We start from the raw sequence: 23,191 nt of genomic DNA, 5'->3' as shown, positions 1-23,191 counted from the left end.
TCTCTGTCTCTGTGTCTCTCGTGAATAAATGAATAAAATCTTTAAAAAAATAACTTCAGACTTGGAGTTGTAAAAATAGTACAGAGAGCTCCCATAGCCCTCTACTTTAGCCTTCCATATGTACATAATCATAGTATAACTATGAAAATTAAGATATTAACATTGGTACAATATCATTAATGAAGCTTTGGCCTTTATTGAAATGTGGCCAATTTTTCCCCCATATCCTTTCTTTTTTCCCAGGTACTAACCCAGGATCCCACATTTAGTTACCATATCTAGTCTCTTTCAATCTGTTCTGTCTTTACGATCTTATCTTTTTTTAAGAGTACTAGCCAGTTATTTTGTATAATATTCCTCAGTTTGAGTTTATCTGATGTTTTCCCATAATTTCACTGGGGCAATACATTTTTGGCATGTATTCACAGGGAGTACATGATGTTAGTGTCTTATTTCCAGTGATGTTAAACTTGGTCACTTGGTTAAGGGTTAATTTTTTTTTTTTTTTTTTTTTTTTTTTTAGTGATTGTACTGATTTTATTACTTTTACTAAGCCATTTATCTTCCTCACACTCAATGCAAAGAAATAAAACAATATAAAGAAAAATATGTCCTCATTATTATTCACAATAAAAAGGGTCTGCTTCATTCTGCAGGCCTGGGCATATTATATAATAGGTAGCACTTAATGGCTCAAGTGGATCAAAGTATCATTTTGATTCTGATCCAATGAATAGAATCTCATGCATATCTGTGACTGGACTAACTCCATGGGAGCTGTGATGTAATGAACCGTTTCTGTGGTCTTTACTATAAAGGTACCATTTTCCCCTTTATAATCTTTTTTAAAAGATTTTTTATTTATTTTTGAGAGACAGCAAAAGTAAGCAAGCACAAGCTGGGAGAGGGGCAGAAAATGAAGGAGAAGCAGGCTCCCCACTGAACAGGGAGCCCACTGAGCAGGGACCCCACCAAAGGGTTTGATCCCAGGACCCCAGGATCATGACCTGAGCTGAAGGCAGACACTCAACCAACTGAGCCACCAGGTGCTCCTCCTCTCTGTAATTAATAAATAACCTAGGACATACTTTGACACCATGTGAATATTCTGCTTCTCAAACTTTCATCCATTAATTTTAGCACTTACTAGTTGCTATTATTTGCAACAATTATTGCTGTGATATTCTAATTAACAGTGATTTTCAGTTTATTAATTGGAATTCTGCAAGGAAGAGCTGTTCCTTCTCCACCATTCATTCATTCATTCATTTAACTATTTATATTAGTATGGAGTCATGAATATTTATTTTAACCTATTGCTACTTTGTTACTTAAATTATTCCAACTCTGGCCATTGGGAGCTCCTTCAGATTGGTTCTTGTCTCCTTTTTTACTTACTCCCACTTCTCACTCTCTTTTTTCATGTTATTTTTATTTTTGTAATAATTTTAGATTTACGAATAAACTGCAGACAAGTTTCTACATATCCTTCACCCAGCTTCCTCTAATACTAACATCATACATTATTTGTGTTTGTATTTGTCAAAACTAAGAAACCAACATTGGTATGTTACCATTAACTAAACTCTACACTTATTTGAATTTTGTCTGTTTTCCCATCAATGTTCTTTTTTCCAATCCAGGATCCAATCCAGGATACTCATTTCATTTAGGACTCCATCCTTCTTTGAGTACTTTCTTACTTACACAAATGCTTTAGACTTGTATAATTACTCTGCCCAGTTCTGGAATACACAACTTCTGGAGCCCCGCTAGGGAGTTTTGAAAAATTCCAGTGTCCAGGAAACACCCTAGATTAATTAAATCAGAATCTCAGGCCATGAAATCCAGGTATTTATAGCTTTAAGAGCTTCCCAGGTGATTGCAATGTGATTTGAGACTGAGTACCACTAATGCAGACCTTCCCTCTCATTGCCAAAGAATAGTTGAAACTATAAATTCCCAAATGCCAAAGACTTAAATGTATTTCCCGGAAGGCTCTTATGTTCTCTGAAGACAAGGGACTCCAATTTGTTCTTCTATAATCAGCATCTAGCCCAGAACCTAATACATGGAAGATACCAGAAATGTCAAATGAATGAAAACTAAGTGAACCAGGCCTTGGCTCCCTTAGTGAAATTAGCCTCAGCTTGATTTCCTTTTTCCTAATCCCCTATCTTACATCAGATCTTTTTGCTGCTAAGAAAAGGCTGCCCACCCCAAAGCCCTTGGGCAAAATTTCCAGACAGAAATCCTCGTATTTCCTCCCTAGAATGATGCCTTGCTGGCTTCCTCTCTCTGGGTCTACTGTCAGCTCCCCTCATTTGGGTCCCTTTCTGCGACTTTTCCAACAGCCCTTATAGCAAGCAAATGCTCAGAAAAGGTAGCACCATCTTCTTTATTCCCTTTACTTCATCTGTCTTCCCTTTTCCTAGGCTTCAGTGTCTCAGCTTCTTCTGCAGAGAGGTACAGAGGGCATAGACTCTGGAACCAGCCAAACCAGAATCAAATCCCAATTTTCTCACTTACTAGATGTATATACTTGGGCAAATTACTGAACTTCTCTGAATCTCTGTTTCATGGTATGTATAAAATGAGGATAATACCACTACTTTGCAGGATTGATGTAAGAAGTCAAGAGAACATTTTTGCTAATTTAGAGCAGTGTGAGCTCAGAAATGGCCGCCGTGATTGTTGTTGCTGTTATTGTCATTGTTGCTGTTGGTAGTAGTAGTGGTGGTGGTGGTAGTAGTAGTAGCAGCAGTGGGAATGGTGGTGGTGGTAGTAGTAGTAGTAGTAGTAGTAGTATGATCAGTTTCGTGAATCACACACTATTATTTGGAAGGGACAGGGCAAGGCAAATGAATTCTATAAAAGTGAGCAATAACTTCTACCCATCTATCCAGAGATCTCAAGTAACTAATAGAAGTTCGTTTAGAATTTGCAGAATTAATTGCAATTACCTACACCATCCAGAGGAAGTGGTCAAACTTGCATAAAAGCAACCTCAGCTAAAACAATGATTTTCTGACAACACTATCTGTTTATGTAACATACAGATAATAATAATTAACATAGGGGGTGGCACACAGTGATGTTTTCAGAATGGTTTTGTTTGCATCATCTCATTTAATTAAAACACCTCCCAATCTCAAGGAGGCTTTTTTTTTTTTTTCCATTTTACTGATGAGGAAAATGAAGTTATATGATATAGTCAATGAGCTAGCAAGTGATGGAGTCAAAACCCACACAGGACTCTCTGGCTCTGACATCCTTGTTGTTTCCACTACTGGTCTGTTTTTGTTTTTTTCTGTATGTTTATAGGTGGCAGAAGAATACACTCACTTCCAGGTCTTTTGAAACTAGTTTTCAGGAAAGGCTTGAAAGATTGGACTGCCTAACTGAAGAAAATACTGAATTTAAAAATGGGTGAAAGGAGTCAAAAGGTACACATTTCCAGTTTTAAGTGTGATAGGTAAGTCCTGGGGAATGTAATGTATAGCATGGTGACTATAGTTAATAACACTGTATTGCATATTTAAAAGTCATCACAAGAAAAAAATGTGTAACTCTCATCAGCTAGATTCCAATACCTGACATTTACTGCCCATATGCTTATGCTCACTAACCTTTGTCTTATATTTTTCCTTAAGCTCTCTTTCTGGCTTACCTCTTTTTTTTTTTTTTTCTGGCTTACCTCTTAATTCAGGCAAACGAAAACCAAAATTATTCCCAGATCATGGTGACCGCCCTGACAACACCTCCCATTGCCCCAGACCACCCAGACAATTTGAACTAAATGCCAGGCTAGCTAGGGGCAGTCCAGGTGGCTCAGGGGTTTAGTGCCACCTTCGGCCCAGGGCCTGAGCCTGGAGACCTGGGATTGAGTCCCACGTCGGGCTCCCTGCATGGAGCCTGCTTCTCCCTCTGCCTGGGTCTCTGCCTCTCGAGATATCTCTCTCTCTCTCTCTCTCTCTCTCTCTCTCTGTGTCTCTCATGAATAAATAAATAAAAATCTTTAAAAAAAATGAAATAAATGCCAGGCTAGTGCTTGCACAGACGGACCATTGAGTGACTTCTGGAATGACGGGCAATTACCTTTACCTCATTATAATACTAAAATCTCCTCCTAAGGAGGAGCACAAGCCTCATTTACATAACATACAATGTGTGCCTAGGCATGCTGCCTTAAGGCATATATATGTGACCCTATGCCCACCTCTACATACTATAACAGAGCTTCCCTATCTAAAATATTCATCCTAACTCTAAATAAAAGGAACCTATCCACCCTCAGGGAGTTACCACTTTGGAAGCCATTCTCTGTGACCTCCTCATTTGCTGCAAATAAAAGTTTTCTTTGTGCAACAAATTAACGTGGTATACAGTTTCTGTCTCATCAAGGAGCCAACTCACATTGATTCAGTTACTTAACTATGTATGGTGATGGACGTTAACTACATTTATTATGGTTGTCATTTTGCAATATATATAAATACCAAATCGTTATGGTGTATACCTGAAAGTTATATAATGCTATATGTCGATTATACTTCAATAAAGGGAAAAGAATCTAGGAAAAAAGTGCTGAGCATTTCCCTTCTCAATTGGCCTCCCCATCTTCTCCCTCTGGCTTAATGGGGGCATGTTTTTCTGGCAACTTGTTCCATCAACTAATCACTCAGTTAACTAACCAAATAACTAACATGATTAGCCTATGCTGGGAGCTGTGAGGACACCAGAAAAGATGTCTAGGCCCATCCCTCAGAGCAGTGTAGGAAATAGAAGCAATCCACTTAAGCAGAGTATGTGAGGTCAAGGGTGAAAGGAGAGAGAAGGCTGGGGAGAAATCTGAAGAAGGGAATGATGATGGGAGCATAGGCTTGAGATGGGGAAAGGAACTGGAGATGGTGCTTCTGGTGGGAAATAACAATCATAAAAGCTGGGAGGAGGAAATGAGGGCATTACAAGCCAATTGTGAAGACAGCAGCTACCTGTGGTTTGTCTTTGTTGTCAAAGAACAGTGAGAAATAGAGTTGAGACCTGAATATGCTGGGTCATGAAACAAACAGCAGACTTGAACACCATGTGCTAAGTAAGCATTTGGGAGCTGCAAAGGTTTTTCAGCTAGGAAAAGACACCATGAATTTTATGTTAAAGCCAATTCTAAACATTTGCAAATCACTTTAGACTAATTTGTTGCCTGACTTAAACTAAAACAATTAGTTCTCAGTGGAATGAAAGAAAGAAAGAAAGAAAGAAAGAAAGAAAGAAAGAAAGAAGAGGAAAGAGGAAGAAAGAAAGAAGAAAGAAAGAAAGAAAGAAAGAAAGAAAGAAAGAAAGAAAAGGAAGAAAGAAAGAAAAGAAAAGAAAAGAAAAAGAAAGAACTCAAGGTTCCCACCAACACTGCAAAGTGTCAGTATTTTGGAGCATTAAAATTAGAAATTTCTCTTAAAGGTGTTTGGCATGAAGAAACATCAAAACTAAGGAAGCTTCAATTTTGGAACAACAAAGCATGTAGGTACAAGCAGCCAGGAGTGAAGCAGAGAAAATTATGTAATCTTACTGATAGGGAAAATGCCCCAAACCACACTTTCAAAAATGCTATGGAGTACCTAACTGCTTCTTTTTCTGCAGTGACCAGGAGAAAGCCATTTTAATAAGTCTTATACCCAATATTAAGGTTGCAAATTAAGCTTTTTTATTCATGTATATTTTCTCAGAATCTTTATTTTACAGTTAACATCTACAGTTAACATCTCGGAGGCACACACAGAATGCCTGAGATAACCATGTGGTGCCTTTTAAAATCAGATGAGAAAAATAATAAAATGCATGGAGCTCTGCTAACCTTTAGACTATTTGTTTTGATATTTTATCTTTCCAGATTGTTCTGTGATCATTAGGAAAGAGATTTCCAAACAGAATGCAGGCTTGCTTTGTGACGTGGGGATGAAGGTTTAGGAGGTGAGAAACCTTTTTAAAAACAGACATAAGATGTTCTACGCATCTATTGCAACTCCAAACTCTGCTAAAGTATTTTTCACCTTCTTAACCTATGTTTGAATCCAAGCTATTGGCTATACTCTAATCCATACTTACCTATGAGTAAACATGGAATCAAGGCGTAGAAAAACCACATGATAGGACTTGTCAAGATTTCTTCTAGAACCACAGAGAGGGTCTGTGTTTGGCGACTCAGCTCAACCTGGAACATTGTTTCCCTCCAGAATGACGCATTCTGTCCATATCAGCCATTCTTACTTCAGAATGCAGATGCTGGAGCTGGGGTCTGAGTTGCCGTGAAGACTGAGACTGAATTGTTTGAGAAAGACAAAGCCAGCCCAGACAGCTCAGAAGGGGCGGGCTGTGCAGCTCCCTCCTTTCTGTCCAAACCCAGATATTGCATCAGAGGGAGTGGCATAGGAGAGTTCCAGAGAAAAGGTAACTAACTCTGAGGAGCTTGAGAATCTTCCTAGGAGAGATATTTGACCACAGGCTCTGCTCTGTGGGTGGGACCCTGGATGTCCCTAGAGGCCTCACTGGTGGTGAGCAAGCAAGATTTTACCTTCTCAAATTTTACCTATCCTCTTCTAAGTCTCCATCTTGTGAGTTCATTCAAGCTGGGTACTTACTAGCTCCTTTTGGTACATACTCCAGAAAAAGTAAAGAAGTTAAAAAAAAAATTTAATATCTTTCAAAAAGTCAGAAGGTGAAGAATTTAGCTTTATATTTGCTTATATTTCCAAAAAAGAAAACCTGGAAGGAGATATAGAAACTAACAAAATTGGTTATGTTGGGGCAGAGAGAGTGAGAATTGGGAAGATGGAGGAGGAAAATTGGGACCAAGACTCCTTGAAATATATCTTTGTTTAGGGGCTTTTTTGAAATTTTTTTATTTTGGTAAAATACACATAAAATTTATCTTCTTAACCATTTAAAATTATTTTTACATTTAAATTCAATTTAATGAACATACACTGTATTATTGATTTCAGAAATAGAATTTAGTGATTCATCAGTTGCATATGACACTCAGGGCTCATTACTTCAAGTGCCCTCCCTAATACCCATCACCCAGTTACCACATCCCCCCACTCATCTTCTCTCCAGTAAACCTTAGTTTGTTTACTAGAGTTAAAAGTCTCTTATGGTTTGCTTCCCTCTCTGTTTTCATCTTATTTTATTTCTCTTTCCCTTACCCTATGTTCATCTGTTTTGTTTCTTAAATTCCACATAAGAGTGAAATCATAAGGTATTTGTCTTTATGACTGACTTCCTTCTTAACCTTTTTAAAATGTACAGTTCAGTGGTATTAATACATTTAAATTGTTGTGCAACCATCACCACCATCCATCCCTATAAATCTTTTCATCTTGTAAAACTGGAACTCCATACCAATTAAACAATTCCCCCCATTGTCTCCTCCCCATAGCTCCTGGTAACCACCATTATACTTTATGCCTTTATGCTTTTGACTACACTGAATATCTTATATTACTACACTTATATCAATGGAATCATGCAATTACTTGGCTTTCTGTGACTGATTTATTTCACTTAGCATAATGTCCTCAAGGTTCACCATGCTGTAGCATATTGCAGAATTTCCTTCTTTTCTAAAGCTAAATAATATTCCATTGTATGTACATACCACATTTTGCTTATCCATTCATTCATCTATCAATGAACATTTGAGTTGCTTCCACTTTTTAGCTAATATAAATAATGCTGCTATGAATATAGGTGTAAAAACATCTTGAGACCTTGCTTTCAATTCTTTTGGGTGCTATATATCTTTTTGCACTGTTTGGTGTAAGCATTAGTGGAATGCATGAATGGGAGAACATGGGTTTTAGGGGGCCACAGATTTTGGCTTTAGTTTCAGAAATTATTTGCATTATAACCTTGGAAAAAGTAATCATTCATTCATTCATTCATTCATTCATTCATTCACTAAGGGCCTACTGTATACTAGAATCTGGGAATTCAATAGCTCCTGCCCTAAACCAAGAACTTCTCAACTAGTGGAGAAGTTAGGTATGGGAATAATCATAAATCAATACTGAGGATAAAGTGACAGAAAGATCCACAAGGGAATATAGGAGCATTAAGGAGAAATATCTAACCTAGCCTCAGGGATTAGGGAAGGCTCCCTGGAAGAGGTGACTTTTAAGCTGTTAAATGCTGAAAAAAATTAGCCAGGCATGGTGTACTTAGGAAATCACAAGAAATTTTATTCAACTGGAGAGCAAGGTTGAGTGGCAAGAAATGAAGCTCTAAGGCAGACAGAACCAGGATTCCAGATAGCTTGGAATACTTAGCTGAGGACGTTAGACTTTATCCTGAGAGCAATGAAGGTCAAAGGAGGGGTTAAAAGCTCAAATCTGATATTATTCCCTGCATTGGTGCTTTCAAAAGTTTATGATTCGAATGGAGAAAACAGTGGAAAGAGCTAAACTGGAGGCAGGAGGGTAAGGAATAAACTATTGGTAAGTGAGGTAAGAGATATTGCTGGCTTCCATGAGGTTTTCCCAGGTCGGTAGAGAGAAGTGACTGAATTCAAAAGATGAAGGAGGCAGAACCCACAGCACTTAGAGTGGATTAGGAGGGTGGAGGAAGAGGAAAACATGACTTTCAGGTTCTTGGTTTGAGTAACTGGGTGGACTGTAGTGCCTCAATCAAAATAATGGAAAGGAGGAGGGAGAGGTGGGGTCAGGCTAGGCAGGGTTGGGGGTGGTATGGAAAAAGGTTGCGTGTGTTCACCTTGATACACTTCAATTTGAGATGGTTATGTGGGCAGCAGCTGTCTCTAGTATGTTTCTAATACGTATCTTCGTCTCAAATCTATGGATGTCAAATTATGACACCATTTCCCCTACCTTCAGCATTCCAGTAGTAGCAGAGACCAGGAAGTGGGTGAGAACATTCAAGGAAGAGTATGTACATTAAAGAGACATGTGGACGTGCACCTGGAGAAGACCTACATATAAGGACCAGCACCAGAAAAATAAGAGATAGAGGGAGAAAAAAATAGGTCAGAAAGATGACCCTGAAACAAACTGTGGTCCTGGAAATGCTGAAGGATGGATAACTCACCAAGGAGGAGTGTGGAAGAGTCATTGAGTTGATTATTGAAAAATGTCCCTTGGATTTAGCATCTCGAAAGCCATTAGTAATCTCAGTAAAAGGAGTTAGTGGAGAGCTTGAATCAGTAGATATTGTAAGTGGAGGATTGGATGGAAAAAATAGTACTCCTTTGATATGAATGGGAAGCAAGCAACTCCGTGAGCTTCATTTTTTCGTTTACAAAATAGATAATGTCTTACGTAATAGTTGTGGGATTAAAGAATACAGGCAAAGCACAATTAGCCCAGGGCCAGGAACACAGCAGTCTTCACAAATGCTATATTGACCATTTGTTATATTAATAATGTTAACAATAAATACAGGGGCACTTGGCTGGCTCAGTCAGTGGAGGATGCAACTCTTGATCTTGAGGTTGTGGGTTCAAGCCCCACACTGGGTGTAGAGATCACTTAAAAATAATTTTTTTTAAAGATTTTATTTATCCGACACACACACACAGAGAAAGCACAAAGAGGGGGAGCAGCAGAGGGTGAGGGAGAAACAGATTCCCTGCTGAGCAGGGAGCCTGATAGAGGGTTTGATCCAGGACTCTGATTAAAGCAAAGGCTTAAACTGCTGTGCCATCCAAGTACCCCAATACATTGGGGGATTACTCACTTTGGCTGCTCTTTCGCAGGCTCCCCATCTTATGGTTTGGCCCCTGGATCAGCAAAGAAAGGCTTCTAGTTGAAGATATCTATTAGAGGGTAGTTAAAAGAACGGGCTCTGGAGACTGCCTGGGCTGGCATCTGGGCTCTGCCACTTACTAGTTGTATTAGTTATATAGATTTTTTACTACATCATGGTCAAGAACACTTGCTGCATGCTCTCCTTGATCCCAGCACTGAGTGTGGCCACGTCTATGCCCTGACCTCTGGTCACCAGCTGCTTGTACCATCTCACTGCTCCCCTAGCGTCCGATCCTGGCCTCCTTTGCCTTTGGGTCTGGACGCACCTCAGCTTGGGAGTGTTTCATACATACTAGACTCAATACCTGTCCCCACTTTTACCTTTGTTCTCCCAGTCCTGGCTTCCTAATTCCTCTATCCTAAGTCCACTCTGCCCACAATTTCCACATGTTAAAAGTTAACAATATAAGTCAAAGTGTACTGGCTATCTACTACATGCCAGGAATTGTCCCTAAAGGCTTTCCATAATTATAAAGATTTCCATATATTGTATAACAGACTTACAAGGTAAGATTTGATTTCCAACTTTTCAGATGAGGACATAGGGCTCAGGAAAATTTATTACTGTAGATCACAGAGCTAGTCAGGGATGGAAACTGGAATTCCACCTGAAGTTTACCTAACTCCAAGTCCTTTTCACTTACCTTATTGCCTCGAGTGTCTGAAGAGCAGAGTGAGGTGAGTGATCTTGGAGATTAGCAAAGGTTTTAGAGAATTGACCAATCTCAGTATGGAATACTAAGGATCTATCAATTTAGATTTGGGTAGGAGAGATGCATTCAGTTTAGGATTCAACTGGGTGAGTGGCATGAGCCAGGCCCAAGGACCAAAAAGTTGAAGGGAATACACACTAAGGATAGAAAGGAAATGGTACGGAAACAGAAAATGATGGAACATTTACTCATGCTGTGGGAGAAGGAGAGTTGTTAGCAGAACTTGGGTCTTAAGATAGTTAGTTGTACTTGGGCATGAATTCCTGTCTCCTAAGGAGAGTCTCTCTCTTGGGCTCAGCACATCTCAAGGGACACTGAAGGGGTAATATTATCTGCCTGCCACAGCTTTTGAATGACAGTTCCTGTCAGGACTGCTTCATGACTCCAGGAATTCTTACCATTCACCTCCACTTGTGCCTGCCATTGGGTGAATACTTCTGGAGGGCTGTGCCTCACCTTCCACCTCCTACCCTTGCCTAGACATCCCCACTTTGATCTTGCCTTCGTCTTCTGGCTTTGAGGTATATCTTTGTAGCCTCTTGTCCATGCAACGTGCCCAAACCAAACTATCCCCTAATTTGTCTCCTGCACTTCTCAGGTCAATTTCTACCGCTTTCCAGAGTTGAAGGATCATCTATATCTGAAGATGAACTGCTAGGAGAATGAGTCTATTTCCTATTATAAGCAAGTACAGTCTAAAATAGGAGGTTTTTTTTTTTCATATTACACTATCTGCCATATAAGTATTTGATATTTAATTTTGCAAGAAAAAGCAAAGAGAGAAAAGGTTTTTGTGGATAAAGGTAAAGAGGCAGTGGGGAGGGATAAGGAGGTTGATGGTCAAAAAGACTGAGCTCTGTAAGACTGACACTAGAATGAAGCAAGGGGAGCAGACAGTAGGGCACAAAATTTGAGGCCACCACTCTTAGGGTTATGCAAGTGCAGGATAGGTCCTGGTGCCCTGCATGGACTACATGGTCAATTACTCTATTCCAATAACCACTCCTTGCCCTACTTAGATGACTTCCCTTTCCTTTACCAAGATTCCTAAATATCTATGTCCAATGTTTTTAGCACAGCTGACAGTTGTAATCCAGTCTCAGTTTCTTTCTCTTCTTTCCTCTTTCCCTCTTTCTTTTAGAAGTAAAAGTGGAATTAATTAAACAGTGAAATTCCCCTTGTCTTATATTCTTTGAATTCCTGCTTCCACTGAATCTGCTTCAGATATAATTTCCACACTTTCAAGCTCTAGTTTTCAGGGTTCTTGTAGCCCCTTTTCACCTCCTCTGAATATACTTTTCAATTTCCTCTGTAGTTTATTGTCTGGCCACCAGTGTAGAGCACCAGGAATTTAACCTTACTTAGGGTTAAATTTTTCCTTAGGGTGTGATCAATTAAAAACCTATGTCTGTCAAATAGTTCTTCTTCTGTAGTTATAACTGATTTTTTTCAATGTGACATGCCCCAACAACTCTTAAGGTGGAGAATCAAGCTTTATTCACAATAGCCCTTTGTAGTTAAAAGTTCTATGCTTAATAACATACTAGTTTATTCAATTTAAAAAAATGAAAACCAGAAACAATGCTCTGTAATAGTGAAGACTGTAATAGTCATCAGTGATTCTATTAATTGGAGCACACAATATACTCAACGGTCAATTTTTTAATTAGAGGCCTCCTTTGATCACCCAATATAAACAGTCTACTTCTCACTCTCACCCCCCTCAATCTGCTGCTGCTCTATTCTTTCTTTAGAGCACTTCTCCATTAGGCGTTTCACCAGTAGAAATATAAATTTTATGACAGCTTTTGGACACCTTTGTCTATTTTCTTCAGTATCATATTGCTAGCTCAGAACTCTGACACCTGGGCATTCAAATATTTGAGGTGAGTTGGTTGGATGGCTGGATGATGGATAAACATCTCCAAAAGCTAAACACAGACACACAATCATACACACACATATATAACAGTTCAAATATATTTTTTTTTCATTTTGGCACCAAGTGCTTAGCATATGCCCTGAGAAAATCAGGAAATCTGTTTTAACATCCCCCCTTATCTATAGTATAGAAAACATTTCAGAACAAGCAAAATATGGCATTACATGCTCCTAGACACAACACGCTTATTCAGGGATTACAAATTTCTTCCCTAAGAGCTCAAGAAAATCAATTCAATAATCATTCCTCTAAAATAGACAACACTTCAGTCTCATTCTGGAACTCAGGTCTTCACATGTCTCCAAAATTACCCAAAGCTATCTGCAACTTTTCCATGTAGGCTCAGATATAAATTTTCTTAGCCCAGAGATTTATTTAAAGCAACTAGTTATTTTTACTTTAGATGTCTATTGTTAATTGTCTATTTGTTTTCCTGTTTGAAAGTCATTATTATTCAAAAGCTACCAGGAAACGTGGAAAAAAGGAAATTGACTACTTTGTCTTCTGTAGTTATAACTACAAATGAAATTTCCATTATTCCAAAATACTGAGCCCAGGTTTACATAGCCTTAAAAATAGCTTAAAAAGTAATTTGAGTGAAATATTTAAAAATCAGCCAGACCAGCCAAATTAAGTATCTGTGCTAAGCCACTTTAGGCAACAGGTCAATTCTGAAATATTTGATAATGAAAGTGCTCTGGCCAGCAAACATATTCTTTAAAAGACACTTTGGTTTAAAAAATGTACCTTGGGGACCCTGGGTGGCTTAGCGGTTTAGTGCCTGCCTTCAGCTCAGGGCGTGATCCTGAGTCCTGGGATTGAGTCCCACATCAGGCTCCTGGCATGGAGACTGCTTCTCCCTCTGCCTATGTCTCTGCCTCTCTCTCTGTCTTTCATGAATGAATAAATAAAAAATCTTAAAATAAAATAAAATTAAATAAATAAAATTAAAAAAAATGTACCTCTATGTGGCCAATTATAACTGAAACTCCTGTTCATCAAAACCTCACAACACTCAATTTAGGTTCTACCCATTAAACAAAAAAGTCTTGGCAAACTGTATACTTTCAGATCAAGAAACACGTTGCTGGCAAACTAGAAAGATATATTTCGGTTGCTCAGTCACTTGGTTTAGGTCATGTAACAGCAAGAAATTAGGGTGTGGATTAGGCATAGTATGCTGGTCTGCACGTGTTTAGAGGATGACAGAGTTGAGTCATATAAACTTGCTAAACCAACAGAACCAGCTTATCAGAAGAGAGAGCTTCCTACCTTGCTTCACAGTAGAATAAAATAATGGTTTTCCCCAGCAGTAATGTTGCATTTTTAAAGAAGTCCACTGGATGCTGTTCAGAACATAAAATGGACATGTCATTTTGTATCAAATGTCCTTGAAGAAGGGACTACAGTTGTGAAGCCATTTGGAAAGTTAAAAGATTTCTCTCTATATATGTATCTATATACACAAAAATACAAAGGGCCCCCTTAGAGCAAAATATTAAAGTGGAAAGGTTAAAGTGTGTTATAATGCTACATTCCTAAATTTGTTGATTTGGACATTACATTCTGAGGTGTTTCTGAAAAATAATAGTTTTCAGATTCTAAACCAGAAACTCTATGTTATAGGAAAAATAGGGACTAACAAGTATATTTGGAGATGTGAACTATGGAGATAAGGGTTGGGAAGGGGACTTTTACAATTTTTTTTTTTTAACGATGTACTTTAATAAACATAAGGGGACTATTCAACTTAGATTCCATCCAATAGTCACCTTGTGGGAATTCAACTCCAGAACTGTCATATTATTTACGGGAAACCAGAACTCTAAACTTTATGTGAAATTCCCCAATTTTAAAGTGTGAACAATTACTTTTTTTGTACTGTGTAGGCTGAGCTGTACTCTGAAGAAGGCACCTGGCCAAGATGTGGGAGAGAGGCATGGTGAAATTTGGACTTTTCTACAAGGAAAAAGGCTGGTCTTGAGTTGGGGCAAGGGGGGGTAGAAGGTAAAAGGTACCTGTTCCTAATTCTCACAAAAGTACCTACACTGACAGCAGTGCCCCTGCTTCTTTCAATCTCTGGATTAGAAGATAGGATGAGAGCATTAAAATGAGATAATTTATGTGCCATGTACCTACAAGGATGGCCTTTTCCAACCAACCCAAGTTGCTCATCTGCTAGGCCTTTTTATTCTTCCAGCAATAGCAATGGATTAGCTAGCCTTCCTGTTTTTAGTGATATATCTGTGACACTGTCTTTTATTGTGCTATACACCTGTGTTACTGTGTATAATAAAAGATACATTGTATGTGTTCATACATATTCTACTGAATCCTAAGGACCTATGACCAATTAACAAATATCGCAACAACAGCTTTTGATTATTGAACTTAGATGAAGTTCTCAAATAACTTCTTCCAAGATTTTGGAGAAGTTATTTACAGATGAGGATCGGGCAGTGTTATCTGTTTAAATTGATGGCTAAGTGTCCCCTCATATGTGGAAGAAAATTTCCGTTAAGATAGAACATTTCACCTATTTTTTTTTTAATGTAAGATTTATTTATTTATTTTAAGGAGTGCGAGAGAAAGAACAAGAGAGTAAGATGGAGAGAATCCCAAGCTGAGCACAGAGTCCAATGCACGGCTCGAGCCCATGACCCTGAGCTCACAACTTGAGCAGAAACCAAGAGTTAGATGCTCATTTGACTAAGCCACCCAGGCTACTCCCAGAACTCTTAGGCTAAAACAAACACACAGATGGCAGTGTGTCACCAAACAGAATGTACCAGGCTGGGAAAAAGGAAACTTGGTTTCTAATACAAGTCAGGCTACTAGCTAGCTATGTAGATGTTTTCTAAGGTTGTTCTAATTCTTAAGAAAATTGCTTCAAATAAAATTTATGCTTATAAAGACAGTCATTGATATAAGGATTGGCTTAAGACTTTTAAAAATTGATAAAATATTTAAGTACAAAATTCCATAGTTTCTAGTGAGGTTTTCATTCCAGAATAACAGCACACAATAGGTATTATTGGCTCATCAACTCCCTGGCATTTTGCAGCCCAGCTGTGCATGCATAGGAGAGGAACTAAAGGACTTGAGAAACTACAGGATACTTGAAAGAAGAAAAATGTGGCAACAGAAAAAGAAGAGAGCAGACTGGGTGGCTCAGCGGTTTAGCGCCGCCTTCAGCCCGGGGCCTGATCCTGGCGTCCTGGGATTGAGTCCCCTGTCAGGCTCCTTGCATGGAGCCTGCTTCTCCCTCTGCCTGTGTCTCTGCCTCTTGCTCTCTGTGTGTCTCTTATGAATGAATAAATAGAATCTTTTAAAAAAGAAAAAAAGAAAAAGACAAATGATGACACCTTTTACATTTGCACGGAATAGGTTTTCTCTTGTGTGATTTAACAAATGGAAGAGTTCTACAGCCTGGTTTGCCTGCCTCACCTCCTGGATGCTGTTCAAGCTTTGTTTTGTTGAACAATCAGATACCCAAGTCTTTTGCCTTGTGGAAGATGAGTATATGCAGTGCTTGTTATATGCAGGTGCAGGTCATGTGGCCTATCTGGGAACTCTCTAGTTATTATAAATCTAATTATGTCAGAGAATGTGCAATCTACTTCCAGTCTTCTCCATTCCTAGCTGCTTTCTCAAAATCCTTAACATAAGTTCAGTGGGGTTTGCTATAAATATAGCTCATGTGATACATGATTAATGCATCAATTACACTGTGATTACAAAGTATTAATTGCTTCTTTTTTTTTTTTTTAAGAAACATCTTTTTAAAAAGAACACTGGGGGGATAAACAAAAAATGGAGAAAAAGAAAGCATCATCAGCTGTTTAAAATCAAATAAAAAGATGTTTACTACCTAATCATATTTATAACACTTTGAAACTATTTTCTTCAACTTATATTCAAGTGATTTTACAGCAAAAACAGGTAAGCACATGACTTTTATTTCTATTACAATTGTCTACTAATAATCATCTCAATAAACAAAAAGAGACTGACAAAGATAATGAAATATGAACTAAAAGGCTTTAAAAGTAGATGGGGGTGAAAGTGAAAAATTGTACATCAATGCTTTAATTGTATTTGCTGACTCCTATTGCTTAGTGGGAGAAGCCAGGGCTGCCACCCAGTGGCAATGTAAGTCTTCAAATGATTTTAAGAGTTAAAGAATAAAAATTACTTAAAATAATTTAAAAAAATAATCCAAAAGCCTCATGAATTAGACAATTTCAATTTTAACATCAGTAATTTTGGTGTATTAAATACTTATCTATAACATATTAAAGAATAGAAACATTCATTTGCTTAGGCAGCACTGGGGAAATTTTTTAAAATACCATAAGATTTCCTAATACTGAAAGTAATTTTGCTTAAATTTAAATTCCAGAACGAATTCTGTCGGAGAGGATAGCTAAGACCACAAAATACAGCTGTTTTCTTCTGTGACCTGCAGAAGTAGATTCAATACTCCATAGTAGCCTCTCATTCATACACCCAAGCTTCTGTTTAGTAAACAAAAACAATAGAAACTCTCCAAAAGTAAGATTTCAAAAATAACTTTCTCTAACCATTTGGCACATCCCATCTTTTCCTCAGGTATAATCAATTTTAGTGTCTCAGTCAACAAAACTCAAAGCTGAAAGAAGGAAAAGAAAATAGCAGAAATACTATACCTAATACTGATAGACATGTTTGGGGAGGGGAGACAAGTATCTCACTGCCTCCTACTTCCCCAACATTTGGCTGCAGCTTTTTTCACACAGACACAGATACAACATGCCCCAATACAAGATGCTTTGTCAAAATAACACTAGGGGGAAAAAATATAACACTAGGGCATCCATCTATAGTTTAAAAAGCTAAATATCTTAGAGACTGCTTTATTCTCTTAAATAACCAGGTAAGAAGCAACCCCACAAAAAAAGTCCTAGAAGTTTAGAGATTTTTGTTTCCAACAGTTGCAAATTAAAAGTGTACAAGATACGTTTTCAAACCTATGTCCCATTTGTTTTGCTTTACAATGAAGACAATGAATAATTTTAAAAAATGGCAGACACAACATACTTGATATTTACAATGGCTTGCAACAAATACCTGAAAATAATTTCTAATTATCCATTTATTATTGCTATTTAGTCACAGAAAAGAACGTTGTCCAAGAAATTTATTTTAGCATATGCCATATACTGATATAATAATTTTATATGAAGAGAAACCATTGCAGAAGTGACCTAAATATGGTGCCCTTACAAGGAAATAAAGAAAAAAAACCAATAAATTCTTCCATGTAAAGACTTTCGATCTGCATCATCTTTAGAAAATATAAAACCTTAATATTAGAAGCAAAGAGAAAAACAGACAAGAAACAATAAAACAGAAGACCAAGGATAAGGAACTGCTTTATGCAGATGCTTTGCATATGTAGTATATATGTATGGGCTGAGTTATAATAAAAATACTTATGTATCATACTCAATTCTCATGTAGAGTCAGAAATCAATTTCCAATCAAATATGATTGGACTGACATTTTCTCAGTCTTCAATTACATGATGAGTTATAGCTGTATAGCAGTCACTTCTGGTCAGCATTATCATGACAAATGCTTGATAAGATACAGTTTTTCTCCTTGTTCACTTGTAAAAATTGGTGCCTTTTTGTAATGTTCTACAAGTTCTTCCATGGTGCTGAATTTACGCTGCCCAATGCAGTAGACAGTCTCTTTTAGTTGGACTTTAAAATGCTTGTTTTTCCCTTGTGCTTTTAGTGATACAGAGAAATCATTTGGCTAAAAGAGAAAAAAACACATAGGGTAAACATTTTGAAAGATATCTATTAGCATTTTTATATTACACTAATAATAATAAAGTGCTCAAATTTTAGCTAAGTACTAGGCACTATGCTATTTACATAGATTATCTCCTTTACACCTCTAAACAACCCCTTTTAGAGATGATAAAATCAAGGCCAAGAAAAGCTAAGTTGCTCAAAATCACCCATGTAGTTAACAAGACAGCCAGGATACAAACCCAAGCAGCCAGACTCCAAAGTCTCTTAAATAATATGCTCTAGGGATTTCTGGGTGGCGCAGCGGTTTGGCGCCTGCCTTTGGCCCAGGGCACGATCCTGGAGACCCGGGATCGAATCCCAAATCGGGCTCCCGGTGCATGGAGCCTGCTTCTCCCTCTGCCTATGTCTCTGCCTCTGTCTCTGTGTGACTATCATAAAAAAAAAAAATAATAATAATAATAATATGCTCTAACACCCATGGCAAATCCTTTAGTTTAACATCTGAAGCACAAGAGCTATCTTCTCTCCTTCAGACAACTGGAGAAACACATGAGAAAACATGAGTTAATGTGAGCTAACAGTAGCTATCTCATAGACTAGCTCAGACATTTGGCTGAATTCTTAAAGACAATAGACACTAATGAGAGGTCATAAACTCAAATGCCTACAAGGGTCAAAAGACATGTAAACAAAGACAGGGTGGACAGAGAGAAGGAACAGTGCATGGCCAATTTAAAGAAAGTGGCCACTTAGTGGTGATTGTTGTCTTGTAGAAATACAGGCAAGGTTGGCAGGCCTTCCAATTTTATTTATTTGTTTTTAAAAAAGATTTATTTATTTATTTATTCATTCATTCATTCATTCATTCATTCATTCAGGGGGAGGGGGGGAGAGAGAGAGAGAGACAGGGAGGGAGAGAGAGAGAGGGGGAGAGAGAGAGAGAGAGGCAGAGACACAGGCAGAGGGAGAAGCAGGCTCCATGCAGGAAGCCCGACAAGGGACTGGATCCCGGGTCTCCAGGATCACACCCTGTGCTGCAGGTGGCGCTAAACCGCTGCACCACGGGGGCTGCCCAGGTCTTCCAATTTTAAAAGGAAGTCTGTCACCTGACTTTTTATAGCAAATTTCCCAATATTTAAATACTGGTAACAAATTCAAATGTTTAAAAAACATTGTTCATGTCAAACAAAATATCCTGTTTGAGATCTTTACTTTAAAAATTCTAGGGATGCTTGGGTGGCTCAGTGGTTGAGCATCCCTTCAGCTTAGGGCCTGATTCTGGGGTCCCAGGACTGAGTCCTGCATTGGGCTCCCCGCAGGGAGCCTGCTTCTCCTTCTGCCAATGTCTCTGCCTCTCTCTGTCTCTCATGAATAAATAAAATCTTTAAAAAAAAAAAAAATCCTACTGCTAAAAATAATGGTGCCCGTTGGCTAATATCCATGCTCAATTACCCACCAAGAAAATAGTGTTTTGTAACCACGCTACTTTCTTTCTTTCTGTTGTTTTTTTTAACCTAAACACTTTTCTGAACAGTCTAAAAGTTTTATATAGTTACTGACAAAGTTTCAAATAGTGGGCTTCTTGGAAACATCCTATACCTATGGTTACTCTTACCCCCCACTCTAAGGTCACTCATTTCCTAACGCTTCTTGCTCACTGCTTGTCCTAGAAAGATAGATCAAGTCAGGCATCTAACAGAAAACAAATCCCACCACGGTTCCCTATCATTGATCCTGCTCTTCCTGAGAGGTTATGTACAGGCCTCATTTCCTGAACTTCATATCAAGCAGTTGAATTACTTCTCTTTTCTTCCCTCCCTTTTATAAACATATACGTGCTATATGCAAGTGCACATACACACACCAGATAAGTTTTCTTCTGACTTTAAATCTTTTCCACAATCACACATTCACATTTATAGAACTACATACACAGAAATACTAATGATCTGAAAACTGGAAAAGTAGTGGTATCCTTTTAAAAGGAAAAATAAAGACCAGTTAAATGAATAGGATCAAATTCTAATATTCTAAACAGTAATCAAAAGAGCCTACATAACTATTATTCCATTTTTATGGTTTCATAGTTTTACTAATATTAGAAAAAATATCTTTTACTGCAAATACATTTCAAAAACAGTGAGTATTAAAATAGGTTTCTGAGGTAAATAATAAAAGTGTATTCCGGGGGATCCCTGGGTGGCGCAGCGGTTTGGCGCCTGCCTTTGGCCCAGGGCGCGATCCTGGAGACCCGGGATCGAATCCCACGTCGGGCTCCCAGTGCATGGAGCCTGCTTCTCTCTCTGCCTATGTCTCTGCCTCTCTCTCTATCTCTCTCTCTATGACTATCATAAATAAATAATAAAAAAAAATTAAAATAAAATAAAAGTGTATTCCAACTTCCAAACAACCAATCTATGAACAAACTTAAATCTCAATTTCTTTAATTTAGGGATTTCCTTTTATAAGGATGACAGCACATCCAATATGCAATTTAAAAAATGTTTTCTCAGGTGCACCTAGGTGGCTCAGTCAGTCAATCTTCTGACTCTCGATTTCAGCTCAGGTCATGATATCATGGTCGTGAGATTGAGCCCCAAGTCAGGCGCTGCACTGAGTGTGGGACCTGCTTGAGATTCTCTCTTTTCTCCTCTGCCCCTCCCCACACACATGTGGGTGCACATACTCTCTTCCTCTCAAGAAAAAAAAAATTTTTTCCCCCAGTTTAGTCCATTGCATTGTTTTAACTCTGAACAGAGAAGTCACAGTTCAGTTTTCTTCATTTTTCAGTGTAATGCAACAGAAGATATTTCAGAAATGCAAGACCAAAAGAATTTCAAAAGGCCAAATAATCCAGCATAGTTTAATCACTGCTAGGGCTGTATTTTATTCAAAATAAATATGATTGGAAAGAACATTGACTTTAGCTTCAGAAAATGTAAGTATACATCCCAACTTATCACCTGATTAATTTTAGAGAAGCAACTTACTCTTTCCAATCTTCTATTTATTTTTTTTTAATACTCAGAGCTCTATTTCTATTTATGTGAAAATCAACTTACCGAAGATTCACTATCACGAATGAGGAAATCACCTTCATGCCCTCTTTCATTTAATGCCATTTCTGCTTGATGCCTGGTGACTTTCCCATAATACCATGGATTGCCAGCAAACTTTCCAGTGAGTGAAGGCCTAATGTAATCACACTGAGGAGGTGATGGTTCCAAACCTGAGGTTAATGGATTGTTCTGCATAATGGTAACATAGTTTTTTGGCACCAGACCAACCATTCCATTGATCTTCCTGCATTTCCACCATTCAGGGTCATTTTCAGGCTTTTCAATAACATCCATTACATCTCCTTTCTCAAAATTAAGTTCTTCATCATTGGACGAACTGAATGGGTAAAGAGCCTGTACCACATGCAACACTTGGCCAGTATTTAGGTTATTGACAACTGCTGCTAATTTTTCTGACAGAGAACCCACATGGTCACCCAAAGGACTGTCACCTTCCTCAGTTACATAGTTTGAAGGGAACCATCCAACTTGTCCATTGTAGCTACCTCGCCACCACCCATCACTGCATTTCTCCATGACGATCACCTTTGTCCCTTTTATCAATGACAATTCATCCTCTCTCTCTGCCATGTAGTTAAATTTTACATAAGCAGGCATGTTGAGATCATACAGACGTTCCCCTGGGTCAACAAAGCTATCATCAGCAGGTGATGCAGAATCTGGCACACTGTGTTTTCTTTTCACTTTTCCAATGCCTGTTCACATAAAAAAGAGTAATAAAAGAATATAAGATAATGATAACCAAAAAATACAATTTTTCATTATTAAAAAAGGATCTTTACCTCTGTAGTTTTTTTAAGCCTTTAAATTTAGATAACAAATTTCTTTCTTCTTTTTTCCTTTCTTTACATCTTCATGACTTGTTTATTTTATAACTGGAAGTTTGTACCTTTTGACTTCCTTCACAAATTCTTTTCACAACCAAACATATAAGTCAGTTATTATATGACAGTTTATCCTCTCATCTTTTTTCAAAGGTGCTGAAATAATTGTATAACATAATGACAATTTCCCTAAATTTAACAAAATTTCTTCCAAATATAGATTATTTCTCTTATACCTACAACCTAAGTACATAAAGCCTTCACCAAACCCCTATGCTTGTCTTACTTTACCAATCTAAATTCTATAATTAGCTGTATAAAAATAAAACAACAAATTACAACTTGATATGCAATATAAAGTTGTAGGTCTGTCTGGGTAATCCTTTCATTTGCTTTCTTAGTTCCCATATCCATGCTGCTCTATTTACCTCATTATGTTTATTTTATTTTTAAAGATTGTATTTATTTATTCATCAGAGAAAGAGAGAGAGAGAGAGACAGAGAGAGAGACAGAGAGAGTCAGAGACAAAGGCAGAGGGAGAAGCAGGCTCCATGCAGGGAGCCCGACGTGGGACTTGATCCCGGGGCCTCCAGGATCACGCCCTGGGCCGAAGGTGGTGCTAAACCGCTGAGCCACCCGGGCTGCCTTGTTTATTTTAAAGTAATACATTATTTTCTTGTTTTTCTCCCCTCACCCTCTTCACATGCAAGCTCCAGAAGAGCAGGGATTTTTGTTGACTTTGTACACAGATACAAAACCAAAAATCTCAGACAGTGGTAGTACACAGTAGATGCTTAATACATATTTGTTGAAAGAAATGAGAAAAGCACCACATGGTACTACCATCATAAATGTATGCTATGTCAACTTTGATCATGTGTTTTCACTGCTGATCATTTCTTAGCACATGATTTTATGTTCTGCTTTTAATGAGAAAATGGAGGCACTCCTAGATAAAACTCCTCAAAACCTTCTCACTATCTCAAAACTCCTTATTACCCTCAATCTT

The 23,191-nt window shown here is 38.0% G+C and overlaps 2 protein-coding genes across 9 annotated transcripts in view; both read right to left on the bottom strand.

The window, feature by feature from the left end:
• Positions 1 to 6,310, bottom strand: part of IL20RB (interleukin 20 receptor subunit beta) — a 37,398-nt gene extending 31,088 nt beyond the window's left edge. For both annotated transcript variants that reach the window (XM_041734306.1, XM_041734307.1), the window contains exon 1: positions 6,103 to 6,310. In XM_041734306.1, coding sequence (XP_041590240.1) covers positions 6,103 to 6,217 — 115 coding nt within the window. In that variant the 5' untranslated portion in view covers positions 6,218 to 6,310. The remainder of the gene's footprint in view (positions 1 to 6,102) is intronic.
• Positions 6,311 to 16,416: 10,106 nt separating this feature from the next.
• NCK1 (NCK adaptor protein 1) overlaps positions 16,417 to 23,191 on the bottom strand; it is an 82,395-nt gene continuing 75,620 nt past the window's right edge. For all 7 annotated transcript variants that reach the window (XM_041733907.1, XM_041733906.1, XM_041733903.1 and 4 more), the window contains 2 exons: positions 21,340 to 22,052; positions 16,417 to 18,275 (listed from right to left, as the gene is read on the bottom strand). In XM_041733907.1, coding sequence (XP_041589841.1) covers positions 18,081 to 18,275; positions 21,340 to 22,052 — 908 coding nt within the window. In that variant the 3' untranslated portion in view covers positions 16,417 to 18,080. The remainder of the gene's footprint in view (positions 18,276 to 21,339; positions 22,053 to 23,191) is intronic.

Source organism: Vulpes lagopus, chromosome 19 (assembly GCF_018345385.1).
Source record: "Vulpes lagopus strain Blue_001 chromosome 19, ASM1834538v1, whole genome shotgun sequence".
In the NCBI taxonomy this organism is placed as follows: Eukaryota; Metazoa; Chordata; class Mammalia; order Carnivora; family Canidae; genus Vulpes; species Vulpes lagopus.
Note: the sequence above shows the minus strand (reverse complement) of the source record. Positions and strands in the feature narration are given on the sequence as shown.